We start from the raw sequence: 25,274 nt of genomic DNA, 5'->3' as shown, positions 1-25,274 counted from the left end.
GGTTAAAAAAGTTTGGACATCCCAATAAGTATCAATCTCTTCATTTAGAAATGTAGTAGCCATTTTGCAATGGCAAAGTTATGAGTGTGATTATTGCTTCCTCTTTGTCACATGCTGATATGCCCATCGGCAAGGCACTTAACCCCATATTGCCTACTTGTCTGCATAATAATGAATGTATTTGAGAGTGCAGCCGGGTGGATAGGACATGTAGTTCTTTGATTGGTCCATACAACTAGAAAGGTGTTACATAAGTTCAGTCCATTTAACCTGTAGGGTTTTGTGTGTGGAAGCTTCGCTTGGATAAACTCTTTATTTTGCAGCAAATGCTTAAATATTAGTTTCTTTTCTGCTTTCCTTTGAAGCAACAACTTGCAAACGAAAACTGGTATGACTGACAAGTGCTACCTCAAGGGGTATAATTATCTCAGACTTCACCTCGGATCATTCTCACTTCCTCTACAGCTTTTATGTCCATAAATAAATTATCTATAGGAGAGGCTGATTTTGTACTGTTCTTCATAGTTTGTTTATGAGTGAAAGGATCACCTATAGACATCTGACATTTCAAAGCTGTGATGCTGAAAAGATCAAACAACGACCTTTAAAAAGCTTTCCGTTAGGTCCCTCTATAGGAGATAAAAAGACGTTCCTGTCATCTTTGTATGAGCTAACCGAAACCTTGAATTTCTTCAATATGCCTTTTCTTCTATTCACTACAGGATTTGTTTACATCCCCCTTTTTTATTCCACAATTTTCCAACTACTTGTCTCCCGGTTTTGCAGCTCATCAAGTTTGAATGCTTCTGTCTGCTCTGGCTCTGTTTTGTCTTACGCTGTAGGCTTCCGCCTTTCTCGTTACATTCTGCCTTTTATTTGCGATGACTGAATTGAACAGCGGTGCGTTTGTCTCACCTCCACCTTTATGACGTGATGAACATGTTTTGAAGTATCATCGTCGTTAGTAGCGGGAGATGTTTTTGGCTGTGAGAGGAGATGGCACATTTTTAGGAAAAGACAGCTGCTGGAAATTTTGTCTTGCGTGAATGCAACCTAAAAACAGCAAGTGGTTTTTGATGTTAGGGTGCCTTAAGACTCGCTTGACGTTGGAAATTCCAGGACCACACATAGGGATAAAAATTGAGTCATAATTGCTGTAAATGGTGAAGCAGCTCGAGCGTTGCTCTGTAATAGCTACATGATGTTGGTGTCAGGAGTGTTTTATGTGTGCTGCCCATGAGCTGACTCACACCTCAGTTTGGGACTCTGCCGTGTCTCCCTCTTGCTCTCTCACAGGTCCCACAGCCATCTGGTTCAGCGCCTCTGTGTTCCTGTTTTCACAGAGTCATAACTCACATAAATCGCTGCTCTTCTGCCTCTGGACAGCTGAACGGTAATTTACTCAAGCTGATCACAGTGTGTCTTGTCTGGAGGGGACCAGGACTGGGATGGGAGTTAAGTGGGAGGTTAAGTACTGCGTTCCTGGTGAAGACTAAACCTGGGTCAGGGGTCAAATGAATCTGTTGGAGATGTGGCAGCTGGTACTCTACTGCTTCAAGACAGCAATCATTTGGAGGTAGTAAAATCAGGCATTTATGAACAAGCTGATGTCTGAAAACATTTTTATATGGATATTTAACAGGGGTTTTGACACAGTTTGGAAAATAATTTGGAACTTTCTTCATGTATTTTCCAGATCTGGATTAGATTAGGGGGGCAAAAGTCTGGAAATATATTGGTAATTGCTATACCACTCCATATCCAACCAGCCATAAATATACAAAATGAACAAGAAAGACTGTGATGTCAGAACATTTGAAATGAAAAAAGTAACATACTTGCTATGTGAAATAAAAACTGTGGGACTTCAGGAGAAACTGCTTTTCAGTTCAAATGTAATGCAGCCAGTAGAGCAATACCATAACTTTTTATAGATAAAGAAACAATAAACATAATACTAACATAATATTAAATATTTTCAAACCAATGAACCTGTTAGATTTACAAAGAATGTCAAAAAGTAAAGCTTCACTTTAAATACAGAATGACAACAGCTCCCTCTAGTGACTCCTACAAAGCATTACATTTAATGTATGACCAGTAGTTCTAAAGCTATCTATTTTATAATATTCATAATAATGATAATAATCATCAAAATAATAATAATAAACAAAGGTAAAAGGTTTTCTACCTGATGAAGATGATTTTAACTTTGGATGGAGAGCTCTTGATAATGGACGATGCGTTCTGATGACTTTGGCCATAAAGAATTTGTCCGTTGATCTAAAAGTAGGTAAAGGCAAGTGTGAAGAGTGAACTTAAAATCTAGCCCAAGTAGAAAAATAATAATAATAAACTGAAGCATGTTCAGAGCGCCAAAGAAATGTTGACAAAAGTGCCTGAAAAACTCCTAAGTAAATCTGGATGTTGGAAAGCACATAAAATGTGTTATAATTTTCTGGTTAAACTTATTCACATTCTGTTACATTTTAACCCAGAACATCAGTGTTTTTATTGAAACTAATGTTACAGACCAGCAGAAAACAGTGCATGATTGTGAAGTGAAAATGGTCCGTGGTTTATAAAGTCCTTTTCTAATAATCTGAAAAGTGTGTCACATATTTGTATTTAGCCTCCTTTATTCTTACTGAACATTACAGTTAAAAGCAGAGTTAGGTTATGAAACAATAAGTGCTTTGAACAACTTAACTTAACAGTTTAATCCATCATCTGAAAATGGAAAACGTATCACTGACAGGTCAGGGCAAGGAGAACTTTATTAAGAAAAAGCTCAGGAGAGAGAATCAGTCAGCAGTACAACTCCATAAATATGGCCTTAATAGAACAATGGCAAAAAGAAAACCATTGTTGGAAGAGAGTCTTAAAAAGTACTGTTAACAATTTGCCTAAAGGAATGTAGGATGGTGATTATCCTCATGCTATGGAGGGGGGGGTCACGATTGAGGGCTGATTTTTGCTGGTTGATTTATATGAATTTCAATAACATATCACAAACTTTGTGGTCGTGAAAATGTGTAAAACGTCACAGGGTTATGAACAGCTTTCAAGTCACAGTCCAAAAGACACTCGTGTGAGTTAAAACATCTACACATCATTTTAAATAGTACAAAACTCTTGACTTTCAAATAGCAAGAGACCTTACTTCCAATAACTCATCCCCCACGCCCATCCGTCCGTCCCTGCCAGCTGCTCCGTTGGGGTCTATTCCCACCACGAACACACTCATGCGGGAGCGGTCTCTGTTCCCTGCCAGGCTGAGACCCAGGCCCGTCTTGCCTTTCTCCAGCTCAATCATGTGTAGGACCCCTGGGAGGCTGCCGTAGCGCTGGATTATGTTCTCTGTAAGAGGCAGAAGATGTTTTAAGCTGGCTGTGATTCCTGCCAGTGGCAGCTTTGTCCTGAACCTCCTTAGCTCTAATAGAATTGCTCACAACTTTTCCTAGATTTTGCCAACCAACGAGACTTTTGTTTCATCCTCTATCTGAGCTCCCATCTTGGGTCTCTCCTCTTCCTCTCTTCTGTCTCGGGTGTGTTAGATAGCCTCTCGGTTCAACTGGCTTCTGTTGTTCTGGGCTCCCTGCCACTGTTAAACCATCAGCTCCGTGGTAATCTCCACCACTCACCTCCCCAGGCCCAACCTCATCAATCTTATTCCCGCAGGATGAGCCTCTGCCTATCTCTCACCAAACACACACATGCATCGGCACACAGATGCCGTCCACAGTCTCAGGTGTTTGTAAGTTGGAGGTCTGTCCCCACTGCCAACAGTCTTCTCTCTTAAGTATTAAATTCACCCTAAAGCTGAGCATCTGTGGTGCATTTGGCAAACATGTTGCAAGGCTGACCTCTAATGGTACTTTGCCATTGTTGCACTAAACTGCAAGGTAATCATTTTAATGTGATTGAAATGTAAATCAATCACATTGCATTAATAAAAATAATCTGTAGTGCGAGAAAACACTATATCTGATATCTGATTGCATAGGTGTGGACATCTTTTGTTGTCAATCGTTGTTGATACCCCTTTAATTTAAATTTCAACATTAAGTCTTTTCTTATAGTGTTCCTTGTGAACCTGCAAATTTTCTCTTTTAGACTCTGGCAAGGTAATCCCAAACAATTGTCTCCCGGTGAAGTCATTCTTTGTTGATTCTGATGTATTGTTGTGCACAAATCTTCACCTTTCAAATAGGCATTTGAGCCACGCCAAACTACAACAAAGGTGGAAAACTTCTTAAACTATTCATTTCTGTCTCATTTTCACAAGAAAAAGCAATCGCTTTATTATCAGCATGTATACTTTTAGGATTTAATATAGTACAAGCCGCGTTTTCGGAAAAGAACAAACTGAACTCACTCCAATTGTATCCAAACTCGTCCTCCTCTTCCTTCTCCTCCTCCTCCTTGCTCTGCTCATCCGTTTCTGCAGGTCTTCCAGGAATATCAGTGAGCTTGTCTGTATCACTCTCTCCCACATGGGGCACCACTGGCAGGGGGAGGACGGAGCCGGTGGGAGATGCCTTTGGCGCTTCACGCTTCGTCGGCTGTCACGCCACAGGAGGGGGATGCAGGGAGAGTTCATTAGTAATAGATAAAGAAGAGATTGGACGTTTTATCTCTGCGTTTGAGTTTTTAATCAGTTGCTTTACAAAGACGCAAAGGCATATAAGAGCAGTTGATGTCATCAACGACGGGTTATATGCCTGGCTTCGATTCAGGTTAGTTTCAGGCAGAAAATGAATTACATGTTTTCAAAGCGCTAGCAGGGTTCCTACACATTTTTAATTTCACAATTACACAGTTTTCAAGACTTACGTTTTTGATATTTTCAAAACAAAATCTGAACATTTAAGGACAAAGCATTCAATCTGAACCTGGTTGAATCATAAATGGTCTTTTATGTATTTATGTATAAATGACATGATTCGATTAGAAAGAAACCTTTTTTTCCAATGTAATTAAAAACAAAACATGCCCTTGACGACATGTCTCGATAACTAGGGCTGAACGGGAGATTATAACAACTTTGAATTAGTCTGTATGATTGGAACTTACATACTTACTTTTTTGGAAAGTATGCTTAGACAATATTTGTTGCGAAATGGTGGTATCTAAATAAACTAAACTCAATGCAAAAATTGACAAAAGTTAAACAACACTGCTGAATGGTAAAACAAAAGTATTGTGGCTAAGGGCTACCCACTGGCCCTTTAACATGATGAGACAAGGACAGCTTTTATTTTGAGAATGCCGCGGTAGGATAGAGTAAGTTTATACTTCTCCTATCTCATTAAGGACGTAAAATGAGCTGGTATGTTATGAATAGAGTGAAATCTCTATTGAGTTTACATATTATAAACTGAACCACATTTATTTTCCAATCTGGTTCAAAATACTGTAATAAACTACACTTTGGGATCTCTGTTTGTTAAGTTCTGAAGATCAAGAAATCCAGTTCAAACTGTATTTACAGTTTTAGAGACAAAACATCACGTAAATTAGCCAGTTTTTTTCATTCTTTAATGAGTATGAATTATGTCAATATTAGAAAGATCTAAATACTGATGGGTATAAATTTTAAATTCATGTGTGATGAGGCAAATTGAAGAAAACATAAGCAAATGTAAAACCACAGCATTTACTGAGAATTATTGGACTTCTGTGCAAAAAAAGAAAAAAATATATATATTTTTTTTCATATTTATTCAGACATGAAAATCTAAACAGACTTTTTTAGACTTTTCAAGAGTGCATAGGAACCCTGGCATTGGTTATGAATCAGCATTAAGACTATTTAGCTCATTTAAGCCAAACTTGATTACACCTCTTCAGCCAAAACGTGCACATTGTTTTGACTTAAAGACAAATTTTTCCGTAAATTTGTGCAGAAAATTAAATAGATATTTCTACTTACCTTATAAAAAAAACCCATTAGCAATTAATATTCCCAAGTAAATTACATTGAAGCTGTTGTGATAAAGTACTGACTCTGATTAAAATAAGCATCTAAACACAAAATGCAAAAACTAAAGAGGACAAATGTTGATTTTACAAAAATGTAAGAGGTCAGAAAGAGAGAGGAGGAGTTAGACAGTGTGAATGCATGAACAGATTGTTGCATGTAAATACACGCAACTCACTGCGGCAGGTGAACGCATCTGTCCAAGCATTCAGAGAGGTGAGAGGTGGAAGGCACAACACAAAGACGCACAAACCTTAAACGGGGTAGGAGTGAAAGGGTTAGTTGGGGAGAGGCGGAGAAAAAGTCTACTGTGACTGTCACCCTCCTACAGAGAAGAAAACAAGGGCAACAACTTTAGAGGACAACACGAACGGGACAATAACAAACATGTATGAACAGACATGTACTGGTGCTGGTCCGCTCTCTGCTGTCAGAGACGACATATCACTGCGCAGCGCCTGGAATACCAACCTTGTCCTTGCTGTAATTCGGCACGGCTCTCTCCTCGACGGAGTCTGTTATCGATGGCGGTTGCTTTAAAGACAGATGAGAAGGTAAATCACTCTACTCTGCAGCAGATAGCGTGCGAAGAGACTTTAAAGGGAGAGCAAATTCATGATATCAGCTCAAATGTCAGTAGTGCGTTAAGGAGAGTATATCATAGAGCAGCTGTGAGGAAAGACACTATGCTAAAATCTGGAGTTTAACTCAAAATCATATGTAGGAAAGGACCAGTGTGAGATGCTTTTGACATTTTGAACAAAAATAGTGGTGGAAGGTGTGATATTTTGCATTTACTAGAGTTATCTTTTCATTATGTTAACATTTGCTTTACAATCTGAACATAACCAGTGTGACCAAAAAAAAAAAAAAAAGAATCCTGAATGAGATAAACATGTTTTTCATAGCACTGTAATAAAAATCAAAATACTATGTGTGTATGTATATATAATTTAAATTATTTTTTGCCTGTTTTTCTACAACTTTTTTGATCAACAATCAGGCTTAAAAAGGCTTGGTCCAGAATTTGACAACCTAAAGCGTAGTTACTTTAAGGTCCGTACAAATCTTTTTTGGCCATCTCTCAAAGGAAGTCGTCTTTCTCATATAAACTCCAGGCCTGTTATAATAATGTTTGTGGTGTAATAATAAACCAAACTCCCCATCAAACATGGTTAATCAGGAGGAAAAGAAAAAAACTCTCAGTTTAATATTATTTGTCCTTTGGTTTGATGAAACCAGGAAGGGAAAATGGTTAACTTGCAAATGAAAATAAGAACAGAATTTGTTTAAATATGTTCTCTTCTGACTGGAGGAGTCAAGCTACAAAATGTCAAAAATTAAGACGAAAGAAAATAGTTGTCTTTCTGATATTTTCCTCAATAAAAGTGCCCCGCCGTGGCAAACCTCAACACACTCATGTTTATTTTTTCACTCCGAATGTGTTGTTAACATTGATTTCCCAAGTCAGAACAGAACAGAAGGTCAAGTGGAAAGTGGACACAGACACAGGGTGGCTTTCTAACCTGAGGGAGGGCAGGCGCTAAGGAGCTTTGATTAGTGCTGCAAAGGCTGGAGTCACGGTGGCTATTTAGCTGCAGAAAGGGCAGGGGCGGCTTCTAAAAGGCAACACAAGACGGACAAGCTGACAACATGACACTTTAATGGGATGGCTTTGACTTAATGACAGAATCCAATCAAAAGCTGGAAGGGAGGAGAACAAAGAGGACGTACATGAGCACAAAAGGCTTTATTTGAAGTAGTAACCATTAAAATGAACGGTTTGCTTGAGAAAAGTGATTTCCTTAACATAAAAAAAAAAAAACTGGAGAGGGGCCACTTTCTCTGAAACTCTTTAACAGAATGTTTAACGATACCTGCAGGATACCTTGAGATTATTTATTGCTCACAAAAGAAATATCACGATCTTATGGGGAAAGAGATGAAGGTTGAACAGATAGGCTGCATTTTACACGGCACAACTGGTCCCTGAATGATCTGCATTTACTTTACAGCCAAGGGCAATAAATTACAGTTTTTTAGTGGAACTCAATGACTTTCAGTAAGTGACTGGACAGATTTTTTTTTTTCCTCCCCAACAAAAAGCGGCCCAAATTCTTGCTTGTATTTTGGCAATTGGGGCCACGAATGCCATTAATTTTGGCCTTTTAATGATGCACTTAAACACCTTCTTTTCCAGGCTGAAATTATATTTCACTCAATTTAAAGAGCTAAATCCTGTCGAAATTCTTCCTGGGAATTTGACCAATCGTACTGGCAGAATTGGTACAATTAATTTAAAATTTGTTTGATCACCATTTTACATGTTTAAGGTTGCCAAATCAATAAAACAAAAATCAAATAAAATCAAAATCCAACAAGTATTTTCTTCCCACAGTCTAAAAAGCGTTCCACAACTTTTCTCCCAACATCCAGAACCCTGGAGGTTAACTCGAGTATAGACATAGGATGTATCTAACATTTTCATATTTGTGTTTTCCTGCAGAGATATTTCTTTTATTAACAATACATAATTTCTCTACCATTACCTTTTTTATGGTTTTTTTTCGACTCTATTATTTGCTGGCCTTTTATAAAAATGCATTGTTTCATCTTGCAGAAGAAATTTCACCTTGCATTTGAATTCAACACAAACAGCTGATTGAAGGCTTGTTTAGCAGCCAAAAAAAAATAAAACCAAAAAACAGAACACAGTGCTTTGTGTAGAAATACCTTTCAAAAATCCAGGCAAGACAAGATGACAATCACTTTCAGTAAAAGCCTTAAACATTACATCCCGTTTTTGTTTGATGCAACCAAATAAAAATTACCGGTATATGTAGTACAAAATAGGAAAAGACAAACTTGAAAACACACAGAGGATAAGCAAAGCACTTTTAGATATCAATTTTCAAATCTGACAGCAGAGGTTTTCCACAAACAACTGGACCATTTCAGATATTTTCAGCAATTAAATGCTTTTTGGGGGCTCACTTTTTCAACCACTTAATAAAAGTGCCTCTGATGAAACATGGAGGATTCTTGATTTTTCTTTTTAACAATCAGAAAATCTTGGAGGATTTTTGTGGACCACAACTTTGCCTCATGTTGTGAAAAATAAAACAGAAACAGAAAATAGAACATTGTTAAGAAACAGCGTCATTGCTTGTTTCATCTGAAGGCAAAAGCAATCAGAAAATGCATTCCCTCTACTTACACTTCTTAATGGGTAAAACATTTAAAACAATAAGGGCATTTGGAAAATACTGGCTTAATTTTATTTTGCTTTTTTCTGTGAAATTAAATAATTATCACACTTTTGTTACATCTATGACCAAAAATGGCTTTGAAGCGGCATCACTTTTTTTGGAAGGTCCCTTTTTTGTTTCCCACTTACACAACTATTTAGTTGTGCTACATTACTTGGTGAAGCTAAGGACATCCACCCAATCGCTAACTGCTTCTTATTCTAAAAGTGCAGCGTTACTAAATGTCTTTTCTATTGTTCTTCTTCTTTCCAGAATAAGTTGCGTCTACTCCAGTGCATCTCATGCTAAGCCTCGTTCTGCTCAAAGTTCCTTCCTGTAAAAAAGGGAGTTTGTCTCTCCACTGTCACCACATGTTTGCTCAGGATGCCCAAAGTCAGTGACTCGATGCTACTGTCTGCACATTTTATGATAGCCAACGATTTATCAGATGGCATTTTATGATCAACTGAATTTGACCGTACAGTAGTGTGTGTTAAGCAGGTTTGAATTTGACAATGCATCTAACTATCTGGCTGTCTAGTATTGAAGCAATTAGATTGATCTGAATTACATTTGGACACAGTTGGATTCTAAACAACTGGATGTGTATATTTTTTTGATGTAAAGTGCTTTGACTCTACATTGGCACAATATAGGTTATATATTTAATATAAATAAGTCCTCACACTCACTGTTTTATGTCAACAATTAGTATTTTTTGCTGATAACCTGAACATCATATAAAAAAAAGCAACCCACAGCTTTTGCTGAGTACTATTTTACCTGACATGTAAAGCACCCTCCACCTCCCAAAAGATTTATTGAGTTTAAGACTCGCTTCTTGACTCATATTTGAGAAATCTCTTGCGAGAAAGTTGGCAACCCTGAAACTGTACAGCTGAGTGTCTATAAATAATGTAACAATGGCATTTCATCATCATTGTGCCTGAACTCTCAGTTACCGCCGCATTATTCTGCAACAGAACAGAGCTGCATGACTCCAGATGAAAACACACCTTCCCTTTTTTGTTTCTCTCCAGGGAAAACTTCCAAGTCTACTTCATATACATAAGAGCAAACACTATTTGTACGTCAAATGCAGAACTAAGGAGGAGGGACTTGGCTAAGCAGTGTGAGACACAAAAAGAAAGGGGAGTCAGGAGAGATAATACGACCAAGATTACATGTGATGGATGGGTGATGCAACAGAGATGGAGGAGGCAAAAGGAGAGAGATGGATTACCTGGCGTACGCGATTTGGCATGCATGTGAAAGCTGCAGTGCGTTTCTCCACAGCAGGAGATGGAGCAGGGCTATGTATCGACTCAGGCTGAGAGAGTCGAGTAGAGGAGGAGAGATGCAGGAATGAGGCAACTCATAATATAGTTTACATAACAATAGTATTTATAATGCCTTTTCATTTTAGGTATGAATGAGAATCAGCTCCTAAACTTACTGGAATCCTTTCACAAACCAGATTTTTTGTATTATATTTGGTATCTGAACCCCCTGAAACACATGTGCCTTAAGATGATCAAATGGTCACCCAAGCAAAAATGATCAACAGCACTGTGACAGGAAAGTCTAACATTTAAATAAACTGTAGGAGACAGTTTGTTTAAATGCAGTATATTTTTTGTTTATTTTTTAAAATAGAAGCCACCTTTTTTTATATTATGCTCCTTAAACAAAAGTGTGAACTTGCAAATGCAGCGTGAACAATTACTTTATTTCTTGAAAATATATTAGAAGTAACAAAACTCATCTCTGTGTACTAAAAAAGAAACTACAGCAGACAAGTGGGTCTTAGGACCTCAATTATTGATATCAGTTTTTGGACTTGAATAAATGTACTCCCTAGACGAGTCACCTATCTTAAGGTTTTAAGACATTTCTAACAGCGACGCTAATTGCTGTACAAGCTCGAATGTACTCTTCTCTGTGTTAGATTATGAGTCGCAACATGCCTAATGAGAAAATAAATTGTTAGCAAAAGCAGAAGGGAATATGTGAAAATGAAGAGGCATCTGACTGAGAGTGATACGGCACTGAATCCAGGCCAGCGGCAGCCCCAGCAGGAAGGTACTTACTCATGGTTTGAAGGCCTGAGGGCACTTTCAAACAACAAACGGTGTTGTTGATGTGGTGATTTTTAAATGAGGGGCTCTTTAAAAAGGTTAAAGCTTTGTACTGTAGTTAATATTCCAAGCAGGATATGTTGCTCTTAGAAACAAAACGTTTGAAAATTACTTTCAGCCTGCTGAGAACCACTGTAATACAGTGGTGGCACATAAATAGCACTTTTTAGCTTTGAAAATGCCCTAAATAGCCTGAAAAAACATAATAAATTGTCCCATGAGATAAAGAAAAAGAGGCAACACGGGGCAGCAGTGACCTTTATATTACAAGGAAGCTAAATAGCACTTAGTTTGGCTCTATTTTACAGACTCACCCTGGCTCGGTGAATAATACTCTGGACCAAGAAGGAAACAGGGTTGCCTGCCTTCCGTATGGCTTCCACAGCTTCCTCATGACTTGCATCTCGTAAATCTACGCCATCCACCTGCAACCAAAACACCATAAAAGTACAAATAACAGCATAGACTGTAACTGAAAATAACCTCTAGCTGAACTGAGATGCCTCATTACCTCCACTATCCGGTCCCCAGTCTTTAGTGTCCCGTTTTGTCCAGCAGGGCTGTCCTCCAGGATGTGCTTGATGAAAATGCCCCTCATCACCTCCCCGTTGCTCAGACGGCTGCCCATCCCTCTGCCGCCGACAATGCTGATCCCCAGGGACTTACCAGGCGTTCTGAAAAGCTCCACTCTGAGAAAAGGCAGCATTCCCGTTTTTCATAATTATCATTTAAAAGATGGGCCATTTGTGCTGATGAAATGTGTTCAGACAATTACAGTTGAGACTTTAAGTCTATACTTACTTTCTTGGCTGATTCCAGTTGCTGTATGAGGCACTCTCCTCTCCCTCTCCATCTTCACGCTCTGGGAGGTTGGGAATATCTCTAAAAATGTAATGAGGTAGGAAAGAATATTATATTCAAGCTAGAGAAATTAAATGACATGCATACATTTTGAAAATTATTAAAGCTGCAGACATATAAAACAAACTTTATCCGTCAAGACTGTCGTTAGGGAAACAGCAAATTAAATTCAGTTTGTTCATATAGCGCCACTTCAGAACAAATGTCATTTCAAGGCATCCTAAAGTTGTTCAAGTAAACAAAGTCAGATAAGAAATCTAGGTAAATCCAAGATGATAAATGAATGTTGCTTTCTAGACAAAACTTCAGCATAAGAGTCTAAAGGTAATTTGTCCTATCTATCTATAACAACACCTCTCCTGTGAGAGATTTATTGTAAACTTATCCTATAAAAAGGGGCTATAAAATGACAGAGCGCCCTGGACATTTCAGTCTGGAAAGGTGCAAGATTTTGATATGAAAGATATGCGGCAACCTAATCTATTATTAAATTTCAGATGAAAGGTGCACTAATCAATTGGCTTTAGATCAAGACTAGCTGAGATTCTCTTGATCGCCTTTAATCCATTATCTTTGGATTTTGGCACCAAAGTCAAGAATTTAAACTATTTTTGTTCTGCAAATACAACAAGCAACACCATGTCCTGGGATTTATTATTATTACTTTTAGTTTAATTAGAATCCAATAAGGATTAGGGATGCATATTTTGATGTAAAGACTACAGTTTAATTCCTTCATTGTGGTTTAGAATCAAAACTACCAACGCTATCAAAGACCTGCAAAATATGTTATAGTCCTTAGAAAAAGCTTGGCTGATCAGCGTATCTCTAGGTACAACAATAAGGACTTAAATAAAATGAAACTTAAATAAATAACAGCTTCCACAACTTATGCTTCAAAAGATGAAAGGAAACTAATTCCAGCCTGCAACAATGTGAAGGATATCAAAGATATATTTTTTTGTTGAAATGGAAATGATTCAACTCCCCATCATAAACTGGGTTAATCGGCAGCGTTTTGCAATAAGTAAGAATCACGAATATATAATTCAACACACAACTTGGAAAAAATTCTCTCTGTATTAACTCGGGTCATCTTTGTCTGCTATTGAAATTTGCTGATCCGAAACAAATAAAACAAACAAACAAACAAAAATGTCTTATGGCATTATACATTTCATCTTAAGGACAGGCATAGGTTACAGAGCTGGTGTGTGGGATGGGAACTTACTCTTGAGCCGTCTCAGTGAAGATATCATCGGCAGCTTGCTCGAGGCTGGCTTTGTACTCCTCCAGGTACTCAGCAGGGACGTATGTAACGCTAAATCCAAATGCACACACAAAGATATGTTCACAAATGCTTTTCTTTTTAATTAACAAACCTGCATTCACTCTTAAAGACAAATTTTTCCACCACAGTGAAAATTAGTAACTCTACTCATGACTAAAATGTGCGCCGTTTACTATAAATAGAGAATAACATTACAGATGTTCTCATTTACAGTCTGCGGCTGGCTTTTCAAAACCAAACCCACTTTGCCTTCCAGTAAACACATTCTCCTCGTAACAAGCTCAAGGTGAAACGTCCATGAATTATATATGCAGGACTTTGACACCTGACTGCTGAAAACAGCTGTTTACCTTCATAAAAGTCTAAGCAAATCAAGTCTTCAGTTACCCATTGTGGGACAAACGTGACAAATCTGAAGGATTCTTTTAATCTATTATTAATTGAAAGAGAGCAGACGGCTCATACGTCGAACGAGCCGAGCTGAGAGATGGGTGACAAACTGCCATCTACTCGCAAATCCATCTGAAAACAATTCAGAGAAGCTGATTCTCAAGGGCACATTAACACATCAGAGAAAGGCTGACAGATCTTCAGCAGATGGGTGCAATTGTTTTTTTTTTCTTCGCTTTTCTTTTACTTGATGGCATGCAGACAGGGGAGGAAAATTAATCCTACAAAAAAAATGGGAAAGATGAGCTGCTTCATTAAAATCATCAAAACATCCAGTGAGCAAAAGTGTCAGGGACGCACACGAAAAAGTGAGTTATAAAAAGGTATTAATGGTTTTAGAAAGAAAATAACTTTAGGCAGCAAGTTTAGTAGGATGAATTGGCGACACAGCCTGTCAAGATTTATCCAGGTGGATGTTTTAAGATTCAATCGTCCACATTTTGTTCCCTCAGACATTTTTTTCACTCTTAAGTTGAAAACAAATTACCATTCGAGTGACCTAATCCTTCTGGATAAACCTCTCACCAGACAAACAAACAAACAAACAAAAAAAAAAAAGAAAACCAAAATGTCAGCGTCTTTTTGAGAATGCGTCGGCGTGGAAGTTAGCCATACTCACACATAAAATGGGCACAGATCGTCCTCAGGTGCACAAGCAGATCTAGAATGTGAAGAGTTGGCTTTTTATGCACCGGAGCTAACAAACTGCCAAGTTTAGTTCAGCAAGCAGAATTTATGAAAACATCATAATTACACATCTAATTCATTTGAAGGTTCAACAAAGATTCAAAGTGATTGAGGGATTGCGGTTCAGCAGCACAGAAACTGAAGATAATTTGTCTGTCTAAAAATGTTACAATGCATGTTTGAGGGACGTAAAACGAGACCACATTGAGTCATTTGAAAACCTGCTGTCAGGAGAAGGATGTAAAAACAAAGAAAAAAACTGGCTGGATACATGTGCACATCCTTAAATGGATACAGTGATCTTTGGGAGAAGATAACCTGCATGCCACATAGCCACTTAGTAACAAAAAAACTTACAGTTTTTTTTTTTTACAGTTTTGAAAATGTGTCATCACATTTATGTAATGCTGCATAATTCTGTCAGGTTTCATGCAAACTAATGCACTGAGCCACTCCGCCTCTTACCCGAGGTCTGGTCCAATGAGAGAGTGCCTCCGGAGCATGGCACGAGCTTGGACGTTAGACAGGTTGGTGGTGGGCTCTCCGTTGATGGCCAGGATCAGATCGCCCACTCCCAGACGACCGTCGCGGCTAATGGACCCCCCGTGGATGATACTGCGGATCACCATCCCCAGCCCGTCTTTCATGGCGCTCACTGTCATCCCTTTAGAGCCGATGGTAAAACATAGCTTCATTAACGTTTGTATTAGATAAACACACACACAAGCGGTGGTTATTAAATATTTGTACCATATGAAAACACCATATAAAAGCTTCTCTAGACATATTATCTTTTAATGTTTATTTATAAAGTCGAAAGAAATAACAACGTTGTGTAAATTTGTGACCACGACATAATAAAATGTCATGATATATTAATTATTTACCCTAAACAGGCCTTTAAAGAGTACAATAAAGCTAAAGAAGAGACCATTTTAAATAAGCATTTGTTCTTAAAGCTCAAACTTTAGTTTCTCTTTGGTAGGAAGAGGCCCTCGGGCATTGTTTCAAAATGCTAATGCTTTGCATAGCAGCAGACTCATCGTCACTAAGTATAAAAACTACGAGTTATTACTGCTATCATTTCTGCCTGAAAAATTACATTTTATAAAGCCAAAGACAAAACTAAAGGCCTGCTCCCGCTTTCAGGGCTGACACTTTATTAACCCCCTGTGGGGCAGGAGAGGAAAACAAAAACTAAGAAAAAACAAATAATTTGAAGAATGTGAAGAACTAAACACACACCGAGGCTGCAGTTGCCCTTGACAACTGTGATGGTCCTCTCAAAATTGCTCCTAGAGGTCAGAGCTGCTTTGTTGTCGTCCTCAGCAGATTCGTTCACAGCAGCCTTCTCCTTATCCTAAAAGTGATAATTCAACACATTTGTTACTGACAAATTAAAAAATACTAAAGCAGATTCCAAACACAACTCCCACTTGAGAAAAGTATGAAGCAATTTGAATGTCAAAATTAATTTTGAGCATCTCTTACTTTTGTCTAGCTAAAATCTGAGAGGATACTTTAACTAAGAGAAGTTTATTGAGATTAAGTGCACAACATTAAGTAAGCTAAAAAAAATGAACAGAGATAAAGTAAGTTTGATGGCTTAGTTAAACCCCCGAAAGCTGATTGTAAAAGAATTTAAGTTACCGTTGTGTCTTCCGTATCTCTAAAAGAGATGACTGGTTCGGTCAGACAGAGAGGGTGCTCCACAGGTGCCTCCTGGTCAATGTGTTTGGCCTCTATCTCTGCAAACAGGCTGTAGGAGTCTGAGCACCCGACTGGTTCTTGTTCTTCACTCGGGTGCTTTGCCAAGTATTGATCTGAGCTGCTCAGAATGGTATTAATCGCCGGGATGTGACCTGTCAAAGTCGCTGGAGTGTAAGAGGCCGACTTCTCTGTGGAGAACGCCGGAGCGTCGTCTGCGTAGCCGGGGTGTTCATCCAACACGTTCAGACGGGCTGTCAGCTACAGTGAAACAAAGCATGGCAGATGAATGAACATCCACTCAGGGAGGATAAATCACACTCGGGCTCCATGCAGCTTGGTCTTCTTTTAACGAGCCACTGAAAAGCCTTCAATAGCTACAGAAAAGGGTTGATCTAAAAGGGTAATATTAACTTCCATTCTACATTTTTGTAGTAAAAGCAGTCCAGCGTTATTAAAAACAAAGGTTAGTGTGGCTCAGAAAAATGTTTACAGAGAGTATATTGATTGTTCTAGGAGTTATAAGAGTAGGAGATTCTTATAACTCAAAACTAAACAACAATCAAAACAATCAAAACTAAAACTAGTTTTAAAACAATCAATCAGATGACAGCATTTTCATTTGGAAGCAAATGAGGTAACATTTCAGCATTTGTTACAAATAAATATTTGACACAAATAAAAATTTGTAAGGGTTTCTTTTTTTTACTTTAGGCCTCTGAGGTCTTTTAAAGAACTTTAGTGAACAAACAGCATCATGAAGTCCAAGGAACACAGCAGGAATAAGGTTGTGGACAAGCTTAAAGCACAGGTAGGTTATAAAATAGTATCCAAATCTCCCTGTTCAATACATATTCCATCTGAATATGGAAAGACTATAGCACAGCTGCAAACATGCCAAGTTGGGGAGGCTACTTAAACCTCCCCACCACCAGTCTGAGATATCTTTCTAAAGGCCAATACTGTGTCTTGAGCACAACACACACAACATTATTAGTTAAAAACTTTGGTAATGTGTCATTTCCTCTGTACTTTACAATGACACATCACCTTAGACTGAGGCTTGTAATATGAACAAATTGGAAGAAACTCAAGGGTTTTAAATACTTTTGTAAGCCACTATGAAGTCCATTTTATCCCAACTAGGATTGAACATAGCGCAGTCCGATTCACAATAAAATGTGTCTGCAAACATTAAACTCAAGCCAATCTGCTTGCATTACGTACAGGAAGAAGCCAATTTTGTGATTTGAAACAAGAACTCTCCAAGACCGTTTACCTGTTTAAAACTAGAATTGTTAATATAACAGAGAAGAATGTGACCTTAGATAAATGTCAGGAAGCCGACTCAACTGACCTTGGCTGTAAGAATGATCAGCAGGCGTGTTGTTTATCTTTAAAAGAAAAGCACATCTTGAAGGCTGAACTGTCTGACCCGAAACAAATGCTATAATCTGTTTGCAAACATCAAGGAACATATCTGTCCCTTCAGACTGCCATGTCACATCATAAATTAATCAGGAAGTTCCGGAAAACACGGTCAGCGCTGACCACTGAGAAAACTGAAAATCTGTCTGATTCAGATGTCTCCACTCTGGAGAGTTGTGTGGCTTGCTTAACTTATTAACTAACAAATTCAGGGAACAAGAGATTTCTAGTTGAGGATGTTACAATTACAATTCCCTTTGGCCTTGCAGCAAACAGCTGAGGTCATGAGCAATTTGAAGGTGTGTTCTCTCCTCCCCAGGAGCGAGTGCTGGACAATTTCAATGTGCAAGTGCCCATTCTGTTCTGCACAGAAACAATATTTGCCAACATATGATGATGTAGAGTCAAAACCTCCCTATTAACATTTTGGGCATGTTAGAAAGTCAGAATATACACCTCGACGGACCTTCTTGGAGTTTCCCAAAAGACCTCTACATCCTGGACGTTTCTCAAATTTTCAACAACGTAGCGCTGAAAGTGGAGCCACTGACCTTAATGGATTCTTTTAGTGCTAAGAAACTACAGGCTCTGAAACAGGAACACAAAACCATCCTATTAAAGCCTAATAAAACTACCACGGTTCCTTGGGAAAAATCAAAAAAATAACTACATGGATTGCACAAAAAGGTTATAAAAACAATAATAAAAAAAAGTTTCAGCACTCTGAAGACATTAAACACAGAGTATTTCCATTATTCCAGGCGTTGTGATTTGAGAAATGTTTTTCTTTACCTTGGGTGTGGATGACTGCAGGCAATCCAAGTCAGCACTGCAGCTGCTGCCATGGAGAGCGATCATTGATGCCTGGAATGTATCGTCCTCCATCCCAGAGTAAGTATGATCTAACACCTTATCATCAGATAGGTCTCCTTCACTTGTGTCAATCTGGGACAATGGATTGAAATCTAAGTGAGACTCTGAAATAGTGTTAGTTATTGAACATGATTTGCAGTTACAAAAAGGTATGTTATGAATATGTAACAGAAAAATGATCTAAAACACATTGTAACATTAATGACATTTTTTTTCTGTCAAAATACCCTAAACCTTTACACAATTTCAACTAAGCAGACCACGTTTTGTAATGATTAGACAAAAGCAAATATCACAGTGAAGCACAAACTGCTTTTCTTTTCAAGCGTTCTCATTTTTTTGCAGTTATTTTTTTCTCCAAAAGCTAACTAACCAATGCAGGTTCTGCTCGGTAAAGGATGCCCTCAGTCAGTCCTCCTTCCTCTCCTTCTTCAATCAAAATACTGCTGAAGTCAAATGAATGGATGATGGGTGATGAAGGTATTTCCTGCTCACCAAAAGGGTGTGGAGAATGGGAATATCCACATATTCCCTAGGAAAGTGGAGAAATTCTTTCAGTGTCTCCAGCTTTATGGAATGAGATTTTTCTTTGTTACCAAATCTAGTGATGAAGGAATTAGTATGGGATGAAGATGAAAAGAAGTGGTTAGGCTTGATTGAGGTTAAAAAACTAAATGAGAATATTTTGAAACAGAAAAGCTCCGAAAGGAATCTCAGTTAGAAGCTCCTCATCTTGATTGATTCAAGCTCATAAAAATATAGTGCCTTGACAAAATATTCAAACCCTTTGAACCTGTTCATATTTTCTCACTTTACAACCACAAACTTGCGAGCTATATTTACAATATATTACATATTAACTAACAAATATTAATCTGTATTTATCTTATCTCTGTTCCTACCCTTTGATTTCCAAGGATACCTCAGATAAATCTGTCAACAGCTGGACAGCAATTTCTTCTCAATTATTCCCCACTCCACAAATTATTCCCCTTATAAATGAAGTATTGAGAGGTAGGAATAAGCAACAAGAGCTTAATTAGGTTTCATAATGGAGTGCTTCACAATTAAGATCTACTTTGTGTTAGTTCATGAAATAAAATCCCAATAAAACAACTAAAGTTTGCAGTTGTAACATGATAAAATGTGAAAAAGTTCCAGGGTTGCAACTTTTGCAAGGATCTGTATATGAAAAAGGATCAAGGCATACAGGGAAGAAAACACACACGTCAGAGTCAAGGCAATATGACAAAAAAAACCCCTCAGAAGCACATTCCATATCCTGCAGGAGAGCTCCCTACAGCTCAGTAATCCAGCTAACCCCAGCAGCCCAGAGGTCTTGCTGAGTAATCCAACAGCACATTCAATGCAGGAAAATGCATCTCTACAGTAAGAAAAAAAAAAAAAAAAAGAAAGCTGTTTTTTTTTTAATACAGCAAAAAGATCTCGGGGAGCCCGGAGCAACAAACACGCCGTCCGATGGACCTGCTGTTATAACAGGTGCTTTCATGTGTTTAAGTGTTCAAGAGGGTGGATGCTCATGGAAAATTCCCTAATATAATGGAAGTTGAGCGTGCAAAGTGTTCCAGGCAGATCACCCTTTGAGACAGAGGGTTGGGTGGAATGCTACACCATGCAGCCTACCTTCACAACTTTTTCCTGCATAAAAAATTCAAGCTCTCTGTAAGTTGAGCCCTCGTGACTGGGCCCAACGTTGTGTGACATGAAAAGGTCTGACTCCTTAAGTCAAAAAAAATAAAATAACTAATTCCAATACAGTTGCACCCTCTTTAAACTACAAGCCACGGTCTTCAGTACATTTGAGTATTTCACACAGCTCTAAAATAAAATCAAAAGCAAGAATTGAGATAATGTTGCTTACAGGCAGAGGTTTGGCAACGCCAATCTGGACTTTTCCAACCTTGGCCCCCTTAAGGGCCTGGACGGCATCCTCAAGGGTGGCGTTCTCCAGGTTTGTGCTGTTCACATACATGAGTCGGTCGCCGGGCAGAAGTCTGCCATCCATCTCCGCAACACCGTTTGGAACAAGCGAGCGTATCACGATCACTGTCTTGGAGGGGTCCAGCGGGTCCTGGCAGTAAATATGGTAACATCACCGGGTGATCGCCATTGTGTTACAAGTAAGAAAACAGTGAAACAAGGGATTTATTCTAAATGAGACAAAAACCTGCTTCCTCTCACAGATTTTTAAAGGAAGAAGTCCCACCTGGTAGTCCAAAATACTGAATCCCAATCCCCCTTCTCCCTTTTCCAGCTCGATATTCTGGATCTCCACCTCCCACATGGCCAAAGGAGATCCAATTGCCTCTTCGGTAACTGTATCCTGAGGATCTTCTATGTCATTCGTCTCTGAAACTTCAGAAACCAGTGCACTGCTGATGTTATTCTGCAGGGAGAGGAAAAACCCAAAACCACAATGAGACAGCACGCCGTCCTTCCTTTCCCTCCCAGCCCACAGGCTCCTACCCTCTAAGTCTGTTTGTGGATCAGGTTTCTGGCAGTAGTTGAAAAGGGGAAACATCTCTGGGATGCTCAGCTCTCAGAACATTATCACAGATAAAGCTACAGAGATGAAAAACCCCTCTACCCAAAGGAAAGCTGTATTTGATGTCTCATATCTCCGTGATGCTGGCAACTGCTGAGGTATTGCTGCTGAAACTGTTTCTAATATACTTTAAGCCTCCTGTTCTTATCAGTAAGTCTTAATCCATCGTGGCTATCAAGGAGGAAAGCCAAAGGAGCCTCTGACAGTCAGGTTGGGCTAGTTTTCTTTACATTTGTTTCTCCAGGTTTTAAATCTATGAATATGTTACATTATGTGCTACTAAAACCTTATAGTTTGTTAGTTTTTTTTAGTCTTTTTCTTTAAACACAGCAAATGTTTTGTTACTGCGATGTCGAAAAAGACAAATATGTGGCTGTACCTTCAGTTTATATTCTGTAGGAAAAGCATCTGATTCTGGTTGGACTGTATCCATATCTATCTGGAGATCTGGAGCAGGTCTGCAGCACGTCATGTACACACAGATTGGAAGTTCCTTCAAGATTCTCACCACCTCTTTATGAGTCTCTCCGATCAGAGAAATCCCATTCACCTAAACAGGAAGATGTCAGCGTTAACTTTATAACCCATAGAGACTCCATTTGTTTTTAATAAGACCCGACATTCAGGTCTGACTGTCAAGCAATCACTTCACTTCTCAGCACAACATTATGATTCCCATGCACTGCCCTGCTAAAATAACAAAATATCAGACCAATAATTTGATTTGGATTGTCAAGAAATTTTAACTTTAAAATATTGGACCAAAAACTGCCCACAACCGTCACCACCGTATCTTTGAATCCCAGCTGTTTTACATGTGTACTTACAGATTTCAAAAGCATCAGCAAAACCATCTGCATAACAATATCAGAAGTGAGAAATGAATCTTGTTCAATTACTATGATGATTGTTGAAGGTCAGATCATTGGATGAGTTCAATTACCATAAACATATTTATTAATAAAGATTTTTAGTAGAAGTTTTTAGGACTCATTGCAACTGATCAATGACTTCCTACATGCTGACTGAATTTTTTTTTATATTTTCCTATATTATAGGAGTTAAAGCTTAACCGTCTTTAAGCTTTAATTCCTGAGAACAACAGTCTGTTCTCTACAAACAAAGCTCCAATACTTTTGAGTTTAGTAAATAAACACTTCAGAGTCAGGTTGCGTTGTATTAGGAAATTAGATTGCGGTACTAATGCTTTCAACACTATAACACCTGGTGTCTAGTGAGACTCAACAGCTGGAAAACATTTTCTGCTGAACATCACAGGCTTCTCTGGGACTATTAAAGAACTAGACTTGGCCCTGAGGAAGTAATATGCCCAAGTTCAAACACAATGGTTTATTTATTTTATGAAGACAAGTACATTAGTCCTTGTCCACTCTCAGATACTGTGAAAAACTATTGTGTTTTTGTTTTCTTAAAAAAGCTTTCCACATTACAGATTTCTAAAAATGATTTAAGTTGCTGGTGAGACTGTGAAGAGTTGGAAATTACAGATTTGTTTTAGAGATTAAAATTTAGACTAGCTTGGAGCTTTGGTGAAACTTCTGGATTAAAGACTGAATATCAAGAATACAATAGTAGATATGATGCTGTTCCTGTATTGCACTTGATGTTGAACACATTTACTTTTGGAATCATTTCAGTTTTAACCAATAATATTTTCTTTCATGCATTTAAAATACGTCTGAAAAAAAAAAAAGGTGCATTTCATTTCTGTTGGATTAGAGACAAACTTTGTAAAAGTAGTGGTTTTATATTGATTTTGTTTTATATTTACTTCCAAATAAGACCAGGAATATGATCGATCATGTTAGCCATAGCATAGTGCGCATTTTACGCATGGACTCGAAAAAATGGCTTTCGTGTTGCATTCGTTCAGTTTTTGGTCGTAAAACAACTCGCGATTGCACTCAACGTGCGTAAAATGCGCACTATGCTATGGCTAACATGATCGATCATATTCCTGGTTTTATTTGGAAGTAAATATAAAACAAAATCAATATAAAACCACTACTTTTACAAAGTTTGAAGTCTCCACTGTCCAACAGAAATGAAATGCACACTTCGCACGGCGTCTTTTCTTTATACAGAAGTCTTTTAAATGCATGACGTCATGCCCGCCACAGGGCGGGCGTCGACCTCAGAGGGTTAATGACCCAATAATTCACTTTTAACTTCTCTAAAGAAAAAAAAGTAAACATTTATTTATTGTGACAACAGCTATTTGTAAAAAAAAAAAAAAAGAAAAGAAAAAAAATGCCCTTTATGAAATTATACTAGTGCTATATCATATGGAAGCATGAACAAATCCCCTAAAATCAATGTTTAGATTAAGACAAAAATAAGGTTTTATTTCTTTGAGCAAAAGTTTACCTCTAGCAGTTCATCCCCACTAAACAACTTTGCACAGCGGCCAACTGGTCCCTCAGGAAGGACTGAACGGATGTAATGATGACCACTGCTAGCTTCCAGACTGATGCCCAGGCCGCTGTTCTCAGTAAACTTCTCCACCTGAGCCACCTGCAGAGGACACAAGGAATTATATTATAACAGCCGGACAACAGCTTGATAACTCGTGAGGTGCTCAATATCTTTTGTTTTTCATATACAGTCACTCTTACATCCCTCCCCCCCCACCCACCCACACACACACACACACACACACGCACACACGCACACACACACATATATATAATCCATCCTTACCACAACTTCATTGTTTGGACCAAGAATCTCTTGCCATTTCTTCATCAGTTCATCTTCTTCAGTAGGGGTTAACTTCGGCCCTAATGTGAAGAAAAAAAAGCATGCATCACAACATCTTAATTGTAAATATATTTTAAGTACTTGCAATAAGTTTTCTATAAAACAAACATCAATCTTCTTTCTTATGCGGCAGCCTAAAAATCTAACTTTAGCGCTTTGCTCCCATCTCAGTATTTCGTCCCATTGTGTGTCTGTGTGGTCCTGTAAACAATAGCCCTTATCTGTTAAATGTGGGAACAGTAGCTCTGTGGCAGAATGACTTGAATAATCCCAGCCTCCTACCATGTTTGTCTTTTGTTAGATGATCCACAGTGGAGCTGACATCAGATCCCTCTCCTGTTGTCTGGAACTGCTTCTGAGCAACGACGGCTGCTGAAAAAAAAAACCGTGACAGGTGCACAAAAACGCAATTGTCTTCATGAGCATCAGCACATCAGCATGTACGATTAGATTTCTCTGTTCTCAGTACTGATCTCATTTGCCCCAGTGTTGCAAGAAGGATTTATAAATCGAACCAGATCGGGACTTCGTAAACAACATGCAGAATGCACTTTGCGCTTTTTTTTATTTCTCTGTAGTTTCACTTAACTAATGAGTCACTGAAGTTCAGTGGTGTGGCAAATTAAGGAGATTGTTTCCACTGACAGTTGGATCCCCACCAGGCAGATGGGAATAAACCCAAACATGTCATACTTGTGTGACAACAAATGTGACACACGGTTCCCCAATCAATCAACTGTGTTGTGTGGCACCAGTACACACAATAGTATATAATACTGTACTTGTACTGTACTTATAAGGACTAAATGTTGAACAAATGTACTTTTGGAATCATTTCAATTTTAGTGAATTTCAGTAACAATTTCTATTGACTCAACAGAAGGGGCCCCAAGGATGGTGTGGTACAGATCAGTTGTTGTTTCTTTTACAATTTTAACAGACAAATAGCATCCCAAACTGGATCATAACGATCAGTGAAAACAAAGGATAAAATAGCAATGAAAGATTTCTTATGAAACCCGGCAGAGCGTTGGTAAGGTCTCAGCAGTTTTCCCTTTGTTGGAGGATCTAAGCTGTGGAGGAGATTCTGGGCCCAGCTGTTTTCGCCACTTGCCTCTTCAGCAATATAATATGAATAGATCTTATTTATTTAATTTCTATGTGTTTTTGCGTTTCTCAATTTCTTACTTGTATTATAGCACTCATGAAAATAAAAGTTTTATTCTAAGTCTTTATCAAATCTGTGTCCAGACTTTTGGGC

At 38.3% G+C, this 25,274-nt stretch overlaps 1 protein-coding gene across 9 annotated transcripts in view; it reads right to left on the bottom strand.

The window, feature by feature from the left end:
* The window catches only part of LOC122820303 (multiple PDZ domain protein), a 51,691-nt gene that overhangs the window by 9,510 nt on the left and 16,907 nt on the right, over window positions 1-25,274 (bottom strand). Inside the window, exons 12-36 of one of the 9 annotated variants that reach the window (XM_044097619.1) lie at window positions 24,296-24,385; window positions 23,954-24,033; window positions 23,621-23,767; window positions 21,612-21,782; window positions 20,894-21,073; window positions 20,549-20,758; window positions 19,040-19,198; window positions 18,586-18,738; window positions 16,309-16,626; window positions 15,904-16,018; window positions 15,124-15,322; window positions 14,591-14,632; window positions 13,462-13,551; window positions 12,171-12,251; window positions 11,881-12,058; window positions 11,684-11,794; window positions 10,475-10,561; window positions 7,510-7,602; window positions 6,455-6,517; window positions 6,237-6,308; window positions 4,379-4,565; window positions 3,164-3,360; window positions 2,192-2,283; window positions 1,253-1,331; window positions 916-984 (exon numbers count right to left, since the gene is read on the bottom strand). In XM_044097619.1, coding sequence (XP_043953554.1) covers window positions 916-984; window positions 1,253-1,331; window positions 2,192-2,283; window positions 3,164-3,360; window positions 4,379-4,565; window positions 6,237-6,308; window positions 6,455-6,517; window positions 7,510-7,602; window positions 10,475-10,561; window positions 11,684-11,794; window positions 11,881-12,058; window positions 12,171-12,251; window positions 13,462-13,551; window positions 14,591-14,632; window positions 15,124-15,322; window positions 15,904-16,018; window positions 16,309-16,626; window positions 18,586-18,738; window positions 19,040-19,198; window positions 20,549-20,758; window positions 20,894-21,073; window positions 21,612-21,782; window positions 23,621-23,767; window positions 23,954-24,033; window positions 24,296-24,385 — 3,263 coding nt within the window. The remainder of the gene's footprint in view (window positions 1-915; window positions 985-1,252; window positions 1,332-2,191; window positions 2,284-3,163; window positions 3,361-4,378; window positions 4,566-6,236; window positions 6,309-6,454; window positions 6,518-7,509; window positions 7,603-10,474; window positions 10,562-11,683; window positions 11,795-11,880; window positions 12,059-12,170; window positions 12,252-13,461; window positions 13,552-14,590; window positions 14,633-15,123; window positions 15,323-15,903; window positions 16,019-16,308; window positions 16,627-18,585; window positions 18,739-19,039; window positions 19,199-20,548; window positions 20,759-20,893; window positions 21,074-21,611; window positions 21,783-23,620; window positions 23,768-23,953; window positions 24,034-24,295; window positions 24,386-25,274) is intronic. The other 8 variants (XM_044097620.1, XM_044097622.1, XM_044097623.1 and 5 more) reach the window with 8 other exon arrangements.

The sequence above is a fragment of the Gambusia affinis genome, linkage group LG18, assembly GCF_019740435.1.
Source record: "Gambusia affinis linkage group LG18, SWU_Gaff_1.0, whole genome shotgun sequence".
Lineage (NCBI taxonomy): Eukaryota > Metazoa > Chordata > Actinopteri > Cyprinodontiformes > Poeciliidae > Gambusia > Gambusia affinis.
This window is presented reverse-complemented; position numbering and strand designations above follow the sequence as displayed.